General features: G+C 41.9%; 2 protein-coding genes and 1 long non-coding RNA gene across 8 annotated transcripts in view; 1 reads left to right on the forward strand and 2 right to left on the reverse strand.

The window, feature by feature from the left end:
* Positions 1-4,891, reverse strand: part of CRKL (CRK like proto-oncogene, adaptor protein) — an 18,662-nt gene extending 13,771 nt beyond the window's left edge. For 2 of the 4 annotated variants that reach the window (XR_008469151.1, XM_054219572.1), the window contains exons 1-2: positions 4,054-4,888; positions 37-499 (exon numbers count right to left, since the gene is read on the reverse strand). Coding sequence is in view for 3 of the 4 variants with exons in the window: in XM_054219572.1 (XP_054075547.1) it covers positions 37-499; positions 4,054-4,367 (777 nt within the window). In the remaining variant the exon portion in view is untranslated. Of the gene's footprint in view, positions 1-36; positions 500-4,053 lie in introns of all 4 variants that reach the window. The other 2 variants (XM_054219573.1, XM_054219574.1) reach the window with 1 other exon arrangement.
* LOC128917048 (uncharacterized) overlaps positions 4,641-13,262 on the forward strand; it is an 11,223-nt gene continuing 2,601 nt past the window's right edge. The window contains exons 1-2 of the long non-coding RNA XR_008469155.1: positions 4,641-4,776; positions 12,391-12,448. This is a non-coding gene — a long non-coding RNA (uncharacterized LOC128917048). The remainder of the gene's footprint in view (positions 4,777-12,390; positions 12,449-13,262) is intronic.
* Positions 10,682-13,262, reverse strand: part of KLHL22 (kelch like family member 22) — a 17,889-nt gene continuing 15,308 nt past the window's right edge. For all 3 annotated transcript variants that reach the window (XM_054219568.1, XM_054219569.1, XM_054219567.1), the window contains 2 exons: positions 12,897-13,130; positions 10,682-11,845 (listed from right to left, as the gene is read on the reverse strand). In XM_054219568.1, coding sequence (XP_054075543.1) covers positions 11,468-11,845; positions 12,897-13,130 — 612 coding nt within the window. In that variant the 3' untranslated portion in view covers positions 10,682-11,467. The remainder of the gene's footprint in view (positions 11,846-12,896; positions 13,131-13,262) is intronic.

Consider the following 13,262-nt stretch of genomic DNA (forward strand, 5'->3'; position numbering starts at 1 on the left):
TTGAAAACCATATGACTTGAGAGGAAAAAAACTTACCTCTAATGCCAACGCAGTCTTGTCATAAGCACAGGGTACTCTCTTTTGGATAGCTTTGGCATAGACTGGTCCATTCTGTGTTGATGGCAGAGGATTGATCACTGCTCCAGGTGTACTGGATACCGAGGGAAGGGGACTTGCGGTTTGAGGTTGAGCATAAGCATGGGCGGGTTCTGGAATACCGTAACTGTTGGAATTCCTGTTTCCATGCTTCCCATGAGTAGATCTGACTAGCTTTTCTACATAAGGAACAGGAATCATCCCAATCCGACCATCCTTGTTTCTGGCACTCCACCACTGTTCTTCAGGCTTCTCTACAATTACCAGTATCTCGCCCTTTTTAAATGGAAGATCCTCAGCATCATTGCCAGGAAAGTCATAGAGAGTCCGAACACATTCCACGTTTTCGTCTGCAGTGGACATAGCAGGGGCAGATCCAGATCCCATTGGTGGACTTGGATACCTAAGTTTAAAAAAGATTTGGTATAATCAATAGCTATTGTTTTCTATTTCCAGTAACAAAGCTAAGTACCAGTTTTACAGTAGGAGCACCAATTAGAGGAGAATTACTTACTCAGCTTTGTAACAAAAGTATTAGCTTGGTAGCACTGTGAGGCATTTAATGAGTAACTCATGCTCTCGAGCAATTAGCCTAAATACCCATATTAAACCCAATAAAAAAACCCTGAAACCTGGTAAAAATCTATCATGGATGCAGAAAACTGGGAGGAATAATGCAAAAATCTTCATTCACCTGTTTTAGATTCTTGTGAGGAACTATAGAATAAAATTAATTCTATAGCTTAAGTTATGAAAGTCACAATACATAAAAACAAATAAAAATTATTTGGGTGACTTGGGATGGAGAGGCTCTTGGAGAGCTAAATAATCCTCTTCAGTTCATCACATCTGTATTTTTAACTTTAGCATCCACTTCTAAAGAATTCAGTAATTCTAAATGCCAGACTTGAGGGACCATAGTGGAAAAAGGGAATAAAAGTAAGAGGAGGGTATGATAAAAACTTATAGTTTTCTAACTAAAAGGTAGAAGTCCAATGTTGTCTTTCTGATTAGTGTTACAGCATCTTTCTAACTGAATCCTACTACTTACATGCAGAATTTTGGGGACAACCAGTCACATCTATACAGAAACTCTTTTCTTTAAGAAAAGAGATAAGCAGATCCTGTTATTTTAGAAGACAACAGTTTTTCCTTCTTTTCTGGAAAGTAATATGGAATTGAGCTCCCTAATCTTATTTTACAACTTCTACTCTCAAAGGGTTGTTATAATAGAACAGCAAAATTATTAGTTAAAAAGCATTTATCTTTACTGCATATTTAAATACCTAATAACCTAACGGTGACATCTTCATAAAAGACAATATGAAATACATCCACCGGTAAGAATGGAGTAAGGAACGAAAAAGCTAACCATCTAGAGATATTTCTTTGCCTTATTAACCATAATATTACCTTTAATTTATTCACATCATTGTTTATTAGTTTGCCCATCACCTGTCCAATACAGTCATTTCATTGTCTGTGATAACACATAAGATTGTTCATCAAATAAGACTATTTTCACTGCAGTCTATTTTCACCATAAACTTTACACGTTCTATTCACAGCAGCTGTCAGAAATCTTAACATATATAGGCCATAGCAGATACTTATTATCTAAGCTACAATAGCAAGCATGCATGTCATTAGCCTACTTCAATTCTCTTTTGCTGCTTGCGAAATAAGATGGAAGTCAAATCCCTGTGATTTTTGCAAGGTATGCCAGAAGCCTTAAACAGAAAGATACATGCTTCTTTAAGACACCCTGCAGCAGCTAAAGCCAGGGGAGAGGGGGAACCCTTTAGAGAACAGTCACTGTGCATAAGCAAGAGCTCAGGAACATCTGCAGTGATGGTCAGAGCTCAGTATTGACACAAAACAAATAGAAAGCTTAAAACAGTTGGTTTTCAACTGGTTATGAGTTTAAAATGTCATCTCCAAGGGCTAAAAGTGTTGTATGGCTATATACATAAATTACTTAATCCTACCACAAAAACCACCTCTCCATACTACTTTATGAAGTTGAAAGAATCAACAGCCTTCAAAAGCTCAAGCACTTGCGTGTGATGTTCCCCTGAAAATACCAGAGAAATAAGAATTGTTCTGAGGCACATAACCTGTCCACCCCTATTCTAAATCTAGTTCATTAACTAAAAATAAACATATCCAGAAATGCTACCTCTCATCCTCCCTCTTGCAACAGGAAGTCTCCTTCAAACAGAATTTCAAACCATCAACCATGTCACTGATTTTTAAAAAGAGTTCAGAATAAAAATCATGCTAAGGAAAACCACCTAGTCAATCCTATTTGTTGCTTTATAAAAAAGCTTGTCATTTCATGGTAGGCTAGGTACCATCTGTCTCTGTATGCTGAGAGAACAATATGCAATCAAAACCTTGAAAGTAAAGTGGTACTGTAAAATGCTTATAAAATGTTTCATGCAAAATTCCTAACAAATACCAAGTAAGCAAGTGGAATCTGCTAAGTTTTCAAGTGTTTTGAGAAAGCCAAGTCAGTCATTGCCATAAATGATTAAGAACAAGTTTTTACATCCAGAAAGGCACAACAGCATCCAGATTAAGGAGAACAGAGATAAGATTGCTTCAGTGTAGACTTTTTTCCCTCCCAACTGTCCACAAGTTTAAGCATGCACATAACACTGGGCACCTCCATTTAAGGGTTCCTGCAATGGTGACAGTGATTTTTTTTTTTCCACCTACATATCTCTCTAGCCACAGCACAATCACTACACAGAAGACTTCTCAGCAACTTCAAGGAGTTCTTGAAGCTAGTGCTTTCTGTCACACCCCTCCCATCACCTGACAGCTTTACAGAAAGACTTTTTGACCAGTTGAGTTTTTCAACTTGACAAGTTATTGTCAACCTTTGACAGGTTACTGACTGGCCTATGCCAAGGTTAAATTGTGACTGTAAACCTCAAAATTATTCTTCCCCCCTTAGAACTTTCTAATCTGCAAAACTTAGTTGTTTTCTGTGCAAAACATAGTAAGATTTGAAACTGCAGAATTTAGAAGCAAAGCAATCTGAATTTCTTTTTTTAATGTATCACTATTTTTCTAGCGTTTATTTCACTTCGTTCTATCCAGGAAGCCCAAAAGCTTTGAAATAAGATGCTGGGAAAGGCTTTATTAATTAAAAATTAGGAATATGTTCTCAAGCTTTTGATAAGCAGATTACTGATGCAAATTGCAGGTATGTCCCATGTTGGGAACAGGACAAAGAATGATCTCATAGCCAAGTCACATTTTCCCATCCTCCTAGAATAGCATTTCTCAGTGTAGTGCATGCAGTATGCAGATACAGATGAAAAGTGCCACAACCAAACTGTGAGAAATAAATACATGTTTTACATTTTTTTGGGGGTGGAAATGCCACTCTAGAAGTTTAGAAAATGCTGTTCTAGAACGTATTAAAGCTGACTTAACATGGTGAAGCAGTCTAATCACATAAAGGCCTGTTCTGTTGTAATCAGTGTGGACGCAGGGGCAGACAGCAACTTAAGCTCAGTGGCTGTACTTCAGTCACTGAGGATAAGACTTGTGAACCAGCTTCTCAACCACCCTAGGAACAGAAGAACAATACCAGAAGAAAAGGTTGACACAAAGCACGACCACACCCTCTTGCAATGCAATTACAGCCAGTGGTAAAGAGGTACATGGCAACTTTAAATATGTGTACATGCACTATAAGGACAGGACCTGATTTGACTGCAAGAGCAAGCCATAATGGTCACTGAGATCCAGAGGGCTAAAGACCACTGTTAGAAACCGTTTCACACAAGGGCCGTAACCAAATGTTTCCTTAGTATACATAGCGTGGCCTTACATCCAATATTAAGATCCTGGAGCTGCTAGGTTGGACTAAGACACCCTCCCTCCTTGCGCCACCTCGAGCAAAGATGGCAGTGGGTGGGGCGGAGGGAGGGTGGCACTCACCTGGGCGCAGGCTCGATGAGGGTGGTGGTGTCCAGGTAGTGGATCTTGTAGAACTCCAGCAGGGCGGGCAGGTGCTCAAACTCCTGGTCGCCGATCTTAAAGCGGCGGTTGGGCAAGGAGTTAATGATATAGTGGGAAACCCGGGAGTTCTCGGACACCGAGAGCACGTAGTCCCCCGGGCAGGTGGAGGAGTCCCGCACCAGGAACATGCCATGCCGCTGCCCCTGCAACCGCGTCTGCGCCTCCGCCCGAGACACCGGGCCCACGTACCAGCTGGAGCGGTCCGACGAATCGAAACGAGCGGCAGAGGACATGGCTCCGGGCAGGGAAGGGGAAGGGAGAGGGGGAAGGAAGGTGAAGAGCCCGAAGGCCCTAGGCAGAGGGAGAGACCCGGAGAAGGGAAGGCCTGGGCAAGGAGGCCTGGGAGGCGGAGCGGGCTGGGGGCTAGGAGGAAGCGGCTAGCGCTCAGCCCAGCAGATAGGAAGCCCAGGGAAAGGGGAATAAGGGTGAAGCAAGCTCCGTGCCTCTGGAGGCGGAGGACCGAGGAGCGGCTGGGGTGGGGCTGGCCAGACGCGGCGGTCAGGGCCCCCGAGTCTCCCTCAGCGGCGGGGTGTGCAGGGCATCCTTCCCGCCTCTCTCTCAGGCCTGCGGCGGGCCCGGCCGGGCGGGTGGCGAAGAGCAGCGGCGGCTGACAAGGACAGGCAGCCCAGGAAGGCGGCGAAGGTAGCCTGCTACGGTGCCTCAGCGCCGGAGCCAGAAGGGGAGGGAGGGGGGGCGGGGGAGGCAGAAGCGCCGGGCTCCCGTTTTCTCCTATGGGTTCCCTCCCCTCTCAGAGCCGAGCACCAAAATGGCGGCGGCGCCGGGCAGTAGGAGTTCTCCGGAGACACCGCCCCGCGCATGCGTGCTGCCGCGCGCGCCATGGGGGGGCCGGGCGCGAGGAGGCCGGGGCAGTGCCCGCCTCAGCGAGCGGGCGGCGTCGCTGAGGGAGGCGGCAGGCCGGGAGGATGGCCGCGGCTCGGTGCCTGTGGGGAGCGCCCTCTCCTTCCCCAGTCCCTTCGGGCCATTCAGACCTTCCCCGGCGGGTAGGGCCGTCCTGGCTGGGGGGTGAATGAAGGTGAAGGGCCCCGCTGGCGAGTTGAGTACGGTGGGGTGCGAGACCCCTGTGCTTTCTGCAACCCCTCAGAGAGCAGGGCTGTGCTCCTCACGCACCGCTTTACCACAGGCCCGTCCCCCCCCCCGAAAAATTCGCCTGGACCTTGGGCTGAAGACATCAGAGGGTGGCTCGCCAACACACCTCCTCCATCTTCTCGCCAGCGCTCTCTCAGCACGTCCTCTCTGCTCGGGTTTGCCATGGCACCCTGAGGCACACTCTGCTTCCCTCCAGGGTCCCTCCTGCCCTGCCTCAGCCTGCCTTGGGCCTCCCTCCCCACTCCACAGGTCGTAGCTCAGTGGGATGCCCCACAGCAAGGCCCCCTGGTTTGGAGGCACAAGTCACCTTCCCTGAGGTTTCTTTGTTTTATTAGTTGATTATTTTTTTAAGGAACAAAATGGGCCGCTGCCATAATCTTCTCTGATCTCGAGGTAACTTCCTACGTGCTCTAAGAGACGGTTTCCTGTCTCGTATAGCCTTGTTCCCAGATGAGGGGGGTTAAAGCCCTGTCTGTCAGGGCGCGGGCGGGAGGGAAGATGGTGTTGCAGCCGCTGAAGAGGAAGGAAACCCCGGAAAGGACTCAGCAGGCCTGAGGGGCTGGGCGAGCGCTTGGCGGGTGGTGCAGCATGAGCGGTTTGAATTTTAGAGGGAGGTTGGCGTCGGGTGACCTCAGCGTGGGCCTTTGCATGGTCTGACTCACGTTTGGGAGGGCTGGTGGTGGCAGTCAGCGTGGCCGCCTGCAGTAGGCAAGGGCGTGACAAAATAACTGCAGTCGTTCCCCAGACATGCTAGAAACCTTTGCAAATAGTGTGATTTTTAGCTCAGCCTCATGACTCTGTTTAATCTTGCTTTTGTTTTTTATTTTTGCTTTGGGGCTGGCAATGTGAAATGAAGCAGCACTTGAAAACAAAAGCCATTTAAAATGGAGAAATAGATTTAAGATGACTGTCTTGAAGCGCCTAACTGGACTTTTGTGCCGTCTTATTCCAGTTTTGCTGTCTTCTTTCATGCTCTGCCTTTTCTGAAAGCTCAGTCACAACATGGTCATTTTTTTTTCTCTTTGTTCTTCTTCCTACGTTGGCAGCTAATGCCAGCTGAGGTGTTTGGATTGGAACATATGGACTGTGTCTGTGTAGACATTTAGCAGAGTTCAAAAATGGAAGACTCATCCAGTGTCATCTTACATTTAGACAAAATCATCCAGGAAAGTCTTATAACATCACTAACACGAAAGGATCTTAAAGTAGGTCCTGAATATATGTACAGGTATCACTTTACCAGCCGCTGAAGTACAGCCATCTCCTGGGTGGAAAACAACAGCTGTTTAGTCATGTACAGCAACACTAGCAAAACAGTAGACCCAGAGATGAATAATACCATGTGAAAATTCACCTACATACAAAAATATTCATCCATTGCTAGGGAAGCTTACACAGTAGCTATACTGTTAGTAGCTATACCATTCCTACTGCTTTAAGTGCTTGCATCTGCCAATGAGAGTCAGTTTTAAACACATGTAGATAGGCTACAATAGATTCTGAAGGTTACTATGTTTTCTTCTGTCATTTGAGCAGATTTGGATCACTTTCTGTTTGGTCATGGCCAAAATAGAGATTAAAAGATAGTACTTGGACTTGCAATAACAGGCTAAATAATGTTTAAAAGTAATTACAAAAGCCACAAGTTAGCAAAATTAGTAACACATAGTATATTAAAAGGAAATAAAAATTCCTATTGCTGCATTTTATTGAATTATAATTTTTGGTATAATAAAAAAATGTAGTAGGTCAAATACATAGTGATTTTGCTTCAATTTTGTATGCATAGTACAAACATCTCAAAAGAGTTGAAACATGTCAGGAATAAAGAGTATTTAATTATGAAGCAGTTTTTGTGCAGTACTGCATGGGGCTGGACTGATGCTGGAGAACCAGCACACCCACCTTCCCATCCAGAGAGGATTCTAAGGCATGGAGAGGCTTTCAGTTTGTAACTGGCACAATTACCTGTTCTGAACTTGTATTCATGCAGGCTGTGTGCATCCTTCAGGTAATTCCCCCCTCAGTTTCAATAACTGGTTGAACTAGGCCAGGTCTTCCAGGTAAAAGATCCCACCTTCTTACATATGAGAAAAAGATGACTTGTTCAAGATGATTAATATTCTCTTATCAGAGTAGGCTTCAACTTCTAGACTACAGACAATCATGTCAGGTGTATTGCACCCGACAACTACATTTGGTTTAGGAAGAATGGAGAAATATCTATGGTACCACTTCACCTTTTTATTACATATAAACAAATTTATGCTCTTTGTCTTACCTGTTGGCAGCTTCCACCCTCAGAGCATGGCCAAACAGTTGTAGCACAACTGAGGAGGTGGGGAGCTCTTAAAGTGCATCAGCTGCTGATGAAATAAAAACTCAGTTGGCAGAATATTCCCTTGAGAAGATCCCGTCCCTCTTTCTCCATGCCCAGCTGCTCCTTCTTCCTTTTGCCAGAGGCTTCTGACCCCATCAGTTGGGCTCAATGCCAAAGAAATTGTACATGTGACTGGTTTCTCAGTAAGGAGAAGTACATTTCTGTCAAGGGTATAGAATGAGAATCCTTATTTGTTTCAAATCAAGTACTGGGTATGCTTCCAATGCAAAATTAATGACCCTAATTTAAACCATGAGGAAATGGGAAAGGATATGTTGGATTTGGAGGTAGACAGCTGGAGAAGAAATACAGTAGTGAAAGCAGTTATGAAACAAAAACTGAAGCAATTACAATCACTTCTCCAAATGTGGAAGCCTGAAATACTTTAGGATACAAGTTCACTAATTACAAGTCTAGCAAATATGCCTATACAGCTTTACCTCTGTGCTGGCAGGAAATAGGAAAATAGATCATCAAGAAACCTAGTTATTATTCTTCTGGACTTCCTAATGTATCAGCAATTTAAGTGTTGGTATTTTGATCACTCGGTTATGGAAGAGTTGTTTGGCTATTCACTTAGAAACCAGAAATAACTTAAAGCTTTCTTAGTTCATTGTCCATCTGTCCACAATGTCTTGTGCTATACTGTCTCTGAGGACTTGCTGTAAAAAATGAATGCTTTTTACTGTAAGACTGACATATTTAGGAGATCAGATAATTTATAAATTAAAAAATATGGAATCAATCTAGAATCCCTATGAGTACATGTTTTTCTTAAGATAACACAAAGTTTAAGTGGGCTCTTGAAGGCTAAGTTCCTGAAGCACCAATCTTGATAGGAAAACTGATCAATAGTAATTATAGCTCTGTATATCAATCTGTAATCTCTCCTGCAATTTCTTTATATAGGTAACTGTAGTAAACAAGAACAAAGCTCTTTATATCTATCTGCTGAGTTAGATAAAATGCGCAAGTGTAAAGCAAAGCAATTTTATTATTGTTTAGCCTACGTGTTAGCTTGAAAAGGTACACATAGGACTAAAACAGCTACTGCTAAATGATTAGGATGGTTTGAGCTAAGCTGAACTAAACCCTGTGGGTTTTTACCTAAACAAAACACATGCAAGTAAGGTAGTACATATCATAAACAGTCACAATATGCTCAGATGAAAAGAAATTTTGGGGGTGAAAGCAACAGAAGTTTTGTTTCTATCAAATAAAAAAACGTATACCTGCCCTTGGGATTAGTTCATGTAACTTAGGGTATTACACCAGTAACTGAAAAAAAAAAAAAAAAAGAAAAAAGAAAAATAACGCAGCACTTCTCTCTAAGGTAGATGGTCTGCTTTAAGGGCAAGTAATTTCCTTATAACTGCATTCTAAGCCTTATATTTATTTTCTGTACACAGCATCCAACTGCAACATTTAATAAATAATGCAATCACAACGTTGCTTATATTGATAAATGGAAAAACAGATCACCTGACCATCTAAAAATCAGTATTCAAACACAGAAGGAGTGATAGAGTAGAAGCTGGAAAAAAAACCCCATGAGTTTTCTCAAGATGTTTCTTTAGCTTAATGACTCATGAATGTCTTACATTCTCCTATGTAATCTAAGAATTAGCCTATCAGCTTCGTTATTTGTAATAGTAAGTAATACCCTCTAGTGGTATACATAGGAAAAATAAGCCAAAGAATGATTACTTTTTTTTTTATCATGAAAGAGGCTAAATAACATTTTCACTTGTATAACATAGGATATCACTGTTTTGTTGAGAAGTGCTAGTTAAAATGGAAAATGCACTGCAAGCATTAAACTTGCATTAGATTTCTGAGTTCAGTTAGAAAAACTGGGTCTAGCATATGACTTGGGCCATTAGAAGTCTTGAATTGCTTGTTGTTTGCAGACAAACCAAATTGCCACTGCAACATTTGCAGTCTGGAAGGAGTGGTTCTAGTGATGTACAGGTCAGAGAGGTCTGTCCTTGTATCTGAGGGCTACATTTAATTTCTGCACATTAAAAGTAACTTTGTAGGCAAAAGAGGAATACTCATCAGTCTCCAATATTGCAGTGTAATAAAGTCTGTATTTCCAGACTCCATGTGCACTTCAGAGTTCATTATAAACAAATATTTTCGGAAGAAGCTTATATACAGGGTTTTCTGCAGTTACCAGGTCCTTTGTTTTATTTGCCAATTGGCAAATGTTCAGAGATTGAGGTGAAAACTGACAGTGCTGGAGAAAAAAATTCAACAAATGCCCCTCTTGCCAATAAAAAGCTGTTGAGCTTATTAGAAGAAATGTGCAAATACTCTTGCATCTTTTCCAGGAGCCCAGTCTACTAATGTAGAGTCATCTAGGTCCGTTTTGAAATCATCTTTGTTTCCATAAACAAAATATCCCTAAGTAATGGTAATATCCAGGAATTTCTTCCGTTTCTCTAAAGTCAATGTGCACACTATTTGTCATGATGTGATGATACTTGACTAGTAGCATATCATTCTGATTGTCACTTTGGTTTTGCCCTTCTCCTGCAACCCCCATTATTGCTACGAGATTTAAAAGCCTTTGGTAGTTTGTCATGATTTTCTGGTGGCACCGCTTACTTCCTGCCCTTCTAAGAGGAAGGATCCCATACTATTCAGGTATCCCACTGGTTCATACTTTAAATCAGCTTCTAAACTAATGTTAAGCAAGATGGTAGGCAGAAGCCGATTATTTTAAGGCCTCATGAAGGAAGGATTTACTATGCCTTATCTTTCTGAGCTATCATAATTCTGTATTACGATCCTGGCATTAGTTAGCTACTGCAGGGTCCTGGACCAGTGTAATTTTCAATACCTCTAGTTATCTCATTATTGCTTTTTTTCTTATGTGATGGCAAGCCAATCTGTGCTCTCTTTATCTTCTTCTAAAGCATATAATAATAGAATGAAAAAAATTGCCCATCTCCCAAGCTGGTGTAACTTCACTGGTATTAATGTAGTACTACAGGATCTAATTAAACTCATTAACTTTCAGACTTCACATCATGGTTAATAAAACTGAGACAGTGGTTAAAAAGAAAAAAGTTCTGACAAGAATTTATTGATTTATGCTTGTGAACAAATGTGTCTCACAGTTGAATGATGAGATTGTCATACTCTGTACAGAAATTTTTCTAGAAATCTTCTTTCCATTGTGTTGCCAGAACTTGCTGTATAGAAGTTCAGGAGTGGGTGTCAGTTCACAGACTCTAACCCAGTTACAAAGATGGTTGCATGCCCAGATGAGATGAAGGTTCAGACTTTCTTGCTACTGTTCCTGTTTCCATATGCTCAATCTTGCTGAAAACCCAATCAAGCTGTCTGACACCTGGCACAGGAGGAAGACACGAGGTGTCACCTTCCTATGTTAAGCTGGCTAGGAAGTTTTATTACCAAAAAGAAAAGCAAAAAAAAAAAAATCTCAAGAAGCTCTTTCAAGCTAAAAGCTGGAAGGGAAGAAGCTAGTCAAACAGAGCCTTCTGTGCCTTTTTTTCTGTCCATGCTGAAGGTTGAGAAAAGTCTCCTTTAAAGCAAAAGAACCTCTATACTTTAACTGGGATAAAATGGCAGTTCTGTGGTTACTTTAAAAACGCTGCTTTCTGGCAGGTGGGCAGATACTGACTGTAAGTGGCATTTTGTGCAGAACACTTGCAGATGGGCAGTTATTGACTGTGAATGGCATTTTGTGCAGAACACTTATTTTTCAAACCTTTAAATACTGATTTACATATATAAGAAAGACATATAAAATATCTAAGTATTTTCTTGAAGCCTTAATTTCCTCATCCACTGGCAAAAAATAAATATTTAAGTTCTCTAATCTTCACTTGAATTGTCAAATTCCTCCCAGTCTGATACGCTCATAACTTCCGATGGAAAGTCAAGGTGATACTTCACACGGTCTGCATGCCATTCTGAGAACCATTTCTCTGTTTCCATTAAAATAGCCCTAGGCAAAGTGAGGACGCAGGCAGCCATCCCAGAAATATCATCTTCCAGCTGGGGTCCTTCCTCCCAACAGTCTCTCTCTGCATCGTAAATGTGGACATAGTCCATGCGGATTCCTCTGTTGTGGGATCTGCCTCCCAAGACATAGATCCTGTTGTCTAAAACTGCAATACCTGGCTCTCCATGTCCTGCAGGTAGTGGACATACATTTGTCCACTGATCAGTGCTTGGCCTGTAGCAGGCAACCTGTAAAAAAAAAAGAAAGATTAGCCAAAATCGAACTTGTATCTTAGTGACAGAGCCTGGCCATATGGCAAACTATTTAGGAAGCCATGCAATATCATCAGTCTTTTGACAGGGTGTTGATAATGGAGAGAGCATATCACTACGTAGTAGAAGTACAGTAAGTACAGTACTCAGCAGAAAACTGTGCATAGTTGCCATATAGCTTTGAATCACAACTTTTGACCCAGCTGCTGGAGTAACAGCTGTATGTCATTCAAAAAATGTATACAAAAGTGAAAGAGATAGGGAAACATGCTAGGATAAGATCAGACATAATGCATCTGTTTGCATTATGAAAAAACGTGCCGGAACTTACAAATGTGACAAATCTGCTAAGCTGTCTCTGCACCATAAACACATGGGAAGTTTTAGATTTCATTGGGTACCTACTTGCGTAACTACTTTATTTGGAAGCACCTTTTTATCATTCAGATACGCTTTTCAATTGGATTTAATTCTGCCATCTTCATTTGCTTTATAATTGTGTCTTCTTTTCATGTCTGTAGCAGTTCTAGAAGCTGGAATAAGACTCGAGAATTCTCTCCAGCCATCACTTATCATCAGGTACTGTATTTTTAATTATACAACTCTGTATAAGTATACAGTATATTTAAGTATACAACTGTGTCCTGCAATTAAACATTGTTAAGTCAAAAGTCCTTGGAAAAAATGCACATGAGAAGACAATGCAAAATAAATTTGATGTGCTACTTATGAGGTATGTGCATCCCAGTGAATGTTATCCTTCAAAGAGATTTTAAAATTGGTAGGAATTTCAAGTGCTAGAGCTTTAAATGCTTTGTGAGTTAGACAATGCATTCGTTCAAGACAGACAACAGTAAATAAATCATTGCAAATTCTGCAATTGAGTGGGGGAGCGCTGGTGCAGTAGCTGTTGCTGGGCAGACAGTTTTATTTGCATACTTAGTAAGAGACAGACATTACGTCAGAGTGCAAGCATTCATAAGAAAGAGACTCTTCCAAGAAAGACACAGGTATGACATGGTCTCACCTGATGAACATCCCTTCTGTAGCCAGAATCGTTGTTGCTTCCTCCAATTACATAGAGCTTTCCTAGCAGTGCAGCCATCCCATGCCAAGCACGTCTCACTGGACCATCTGCTAAAACATCCCAGCGGTCAGTCTTTGGGTCATAACATTGTAGCTCCTTCAAATAGTCTTCTCCTCTCCTCCCACAAGTAATATACATCTTCCCATCCAGTGCTGCTCCAGCATGTGCGTATACCTGTATTACCACAAGGAAGCAAGAGGATTTATGTACTTCTCGCAGTTTCAAAGTATGGAATAGACACTAAGGGAGTGACATTCTTCATGAGTTACGCAGGTATCAACATCTGGAAGGATTTCCTTATAGACA

Source organism: Rissa tridactyla, chromosome 13, assembly GCF_028500815.1.
Source record: "Rissa tridactyla isolate bRisTri1 chromosome 13, bRisTri1.patW.cur.20221130, whole genome shotgun sequence".
NCBI classification, from domain to species: domain Eukaryota; kingdom Metazoa; phylum Chordata; class Aves; order Charadriiformes; family Laridae; genus Rissa; species Rissa tridactyla.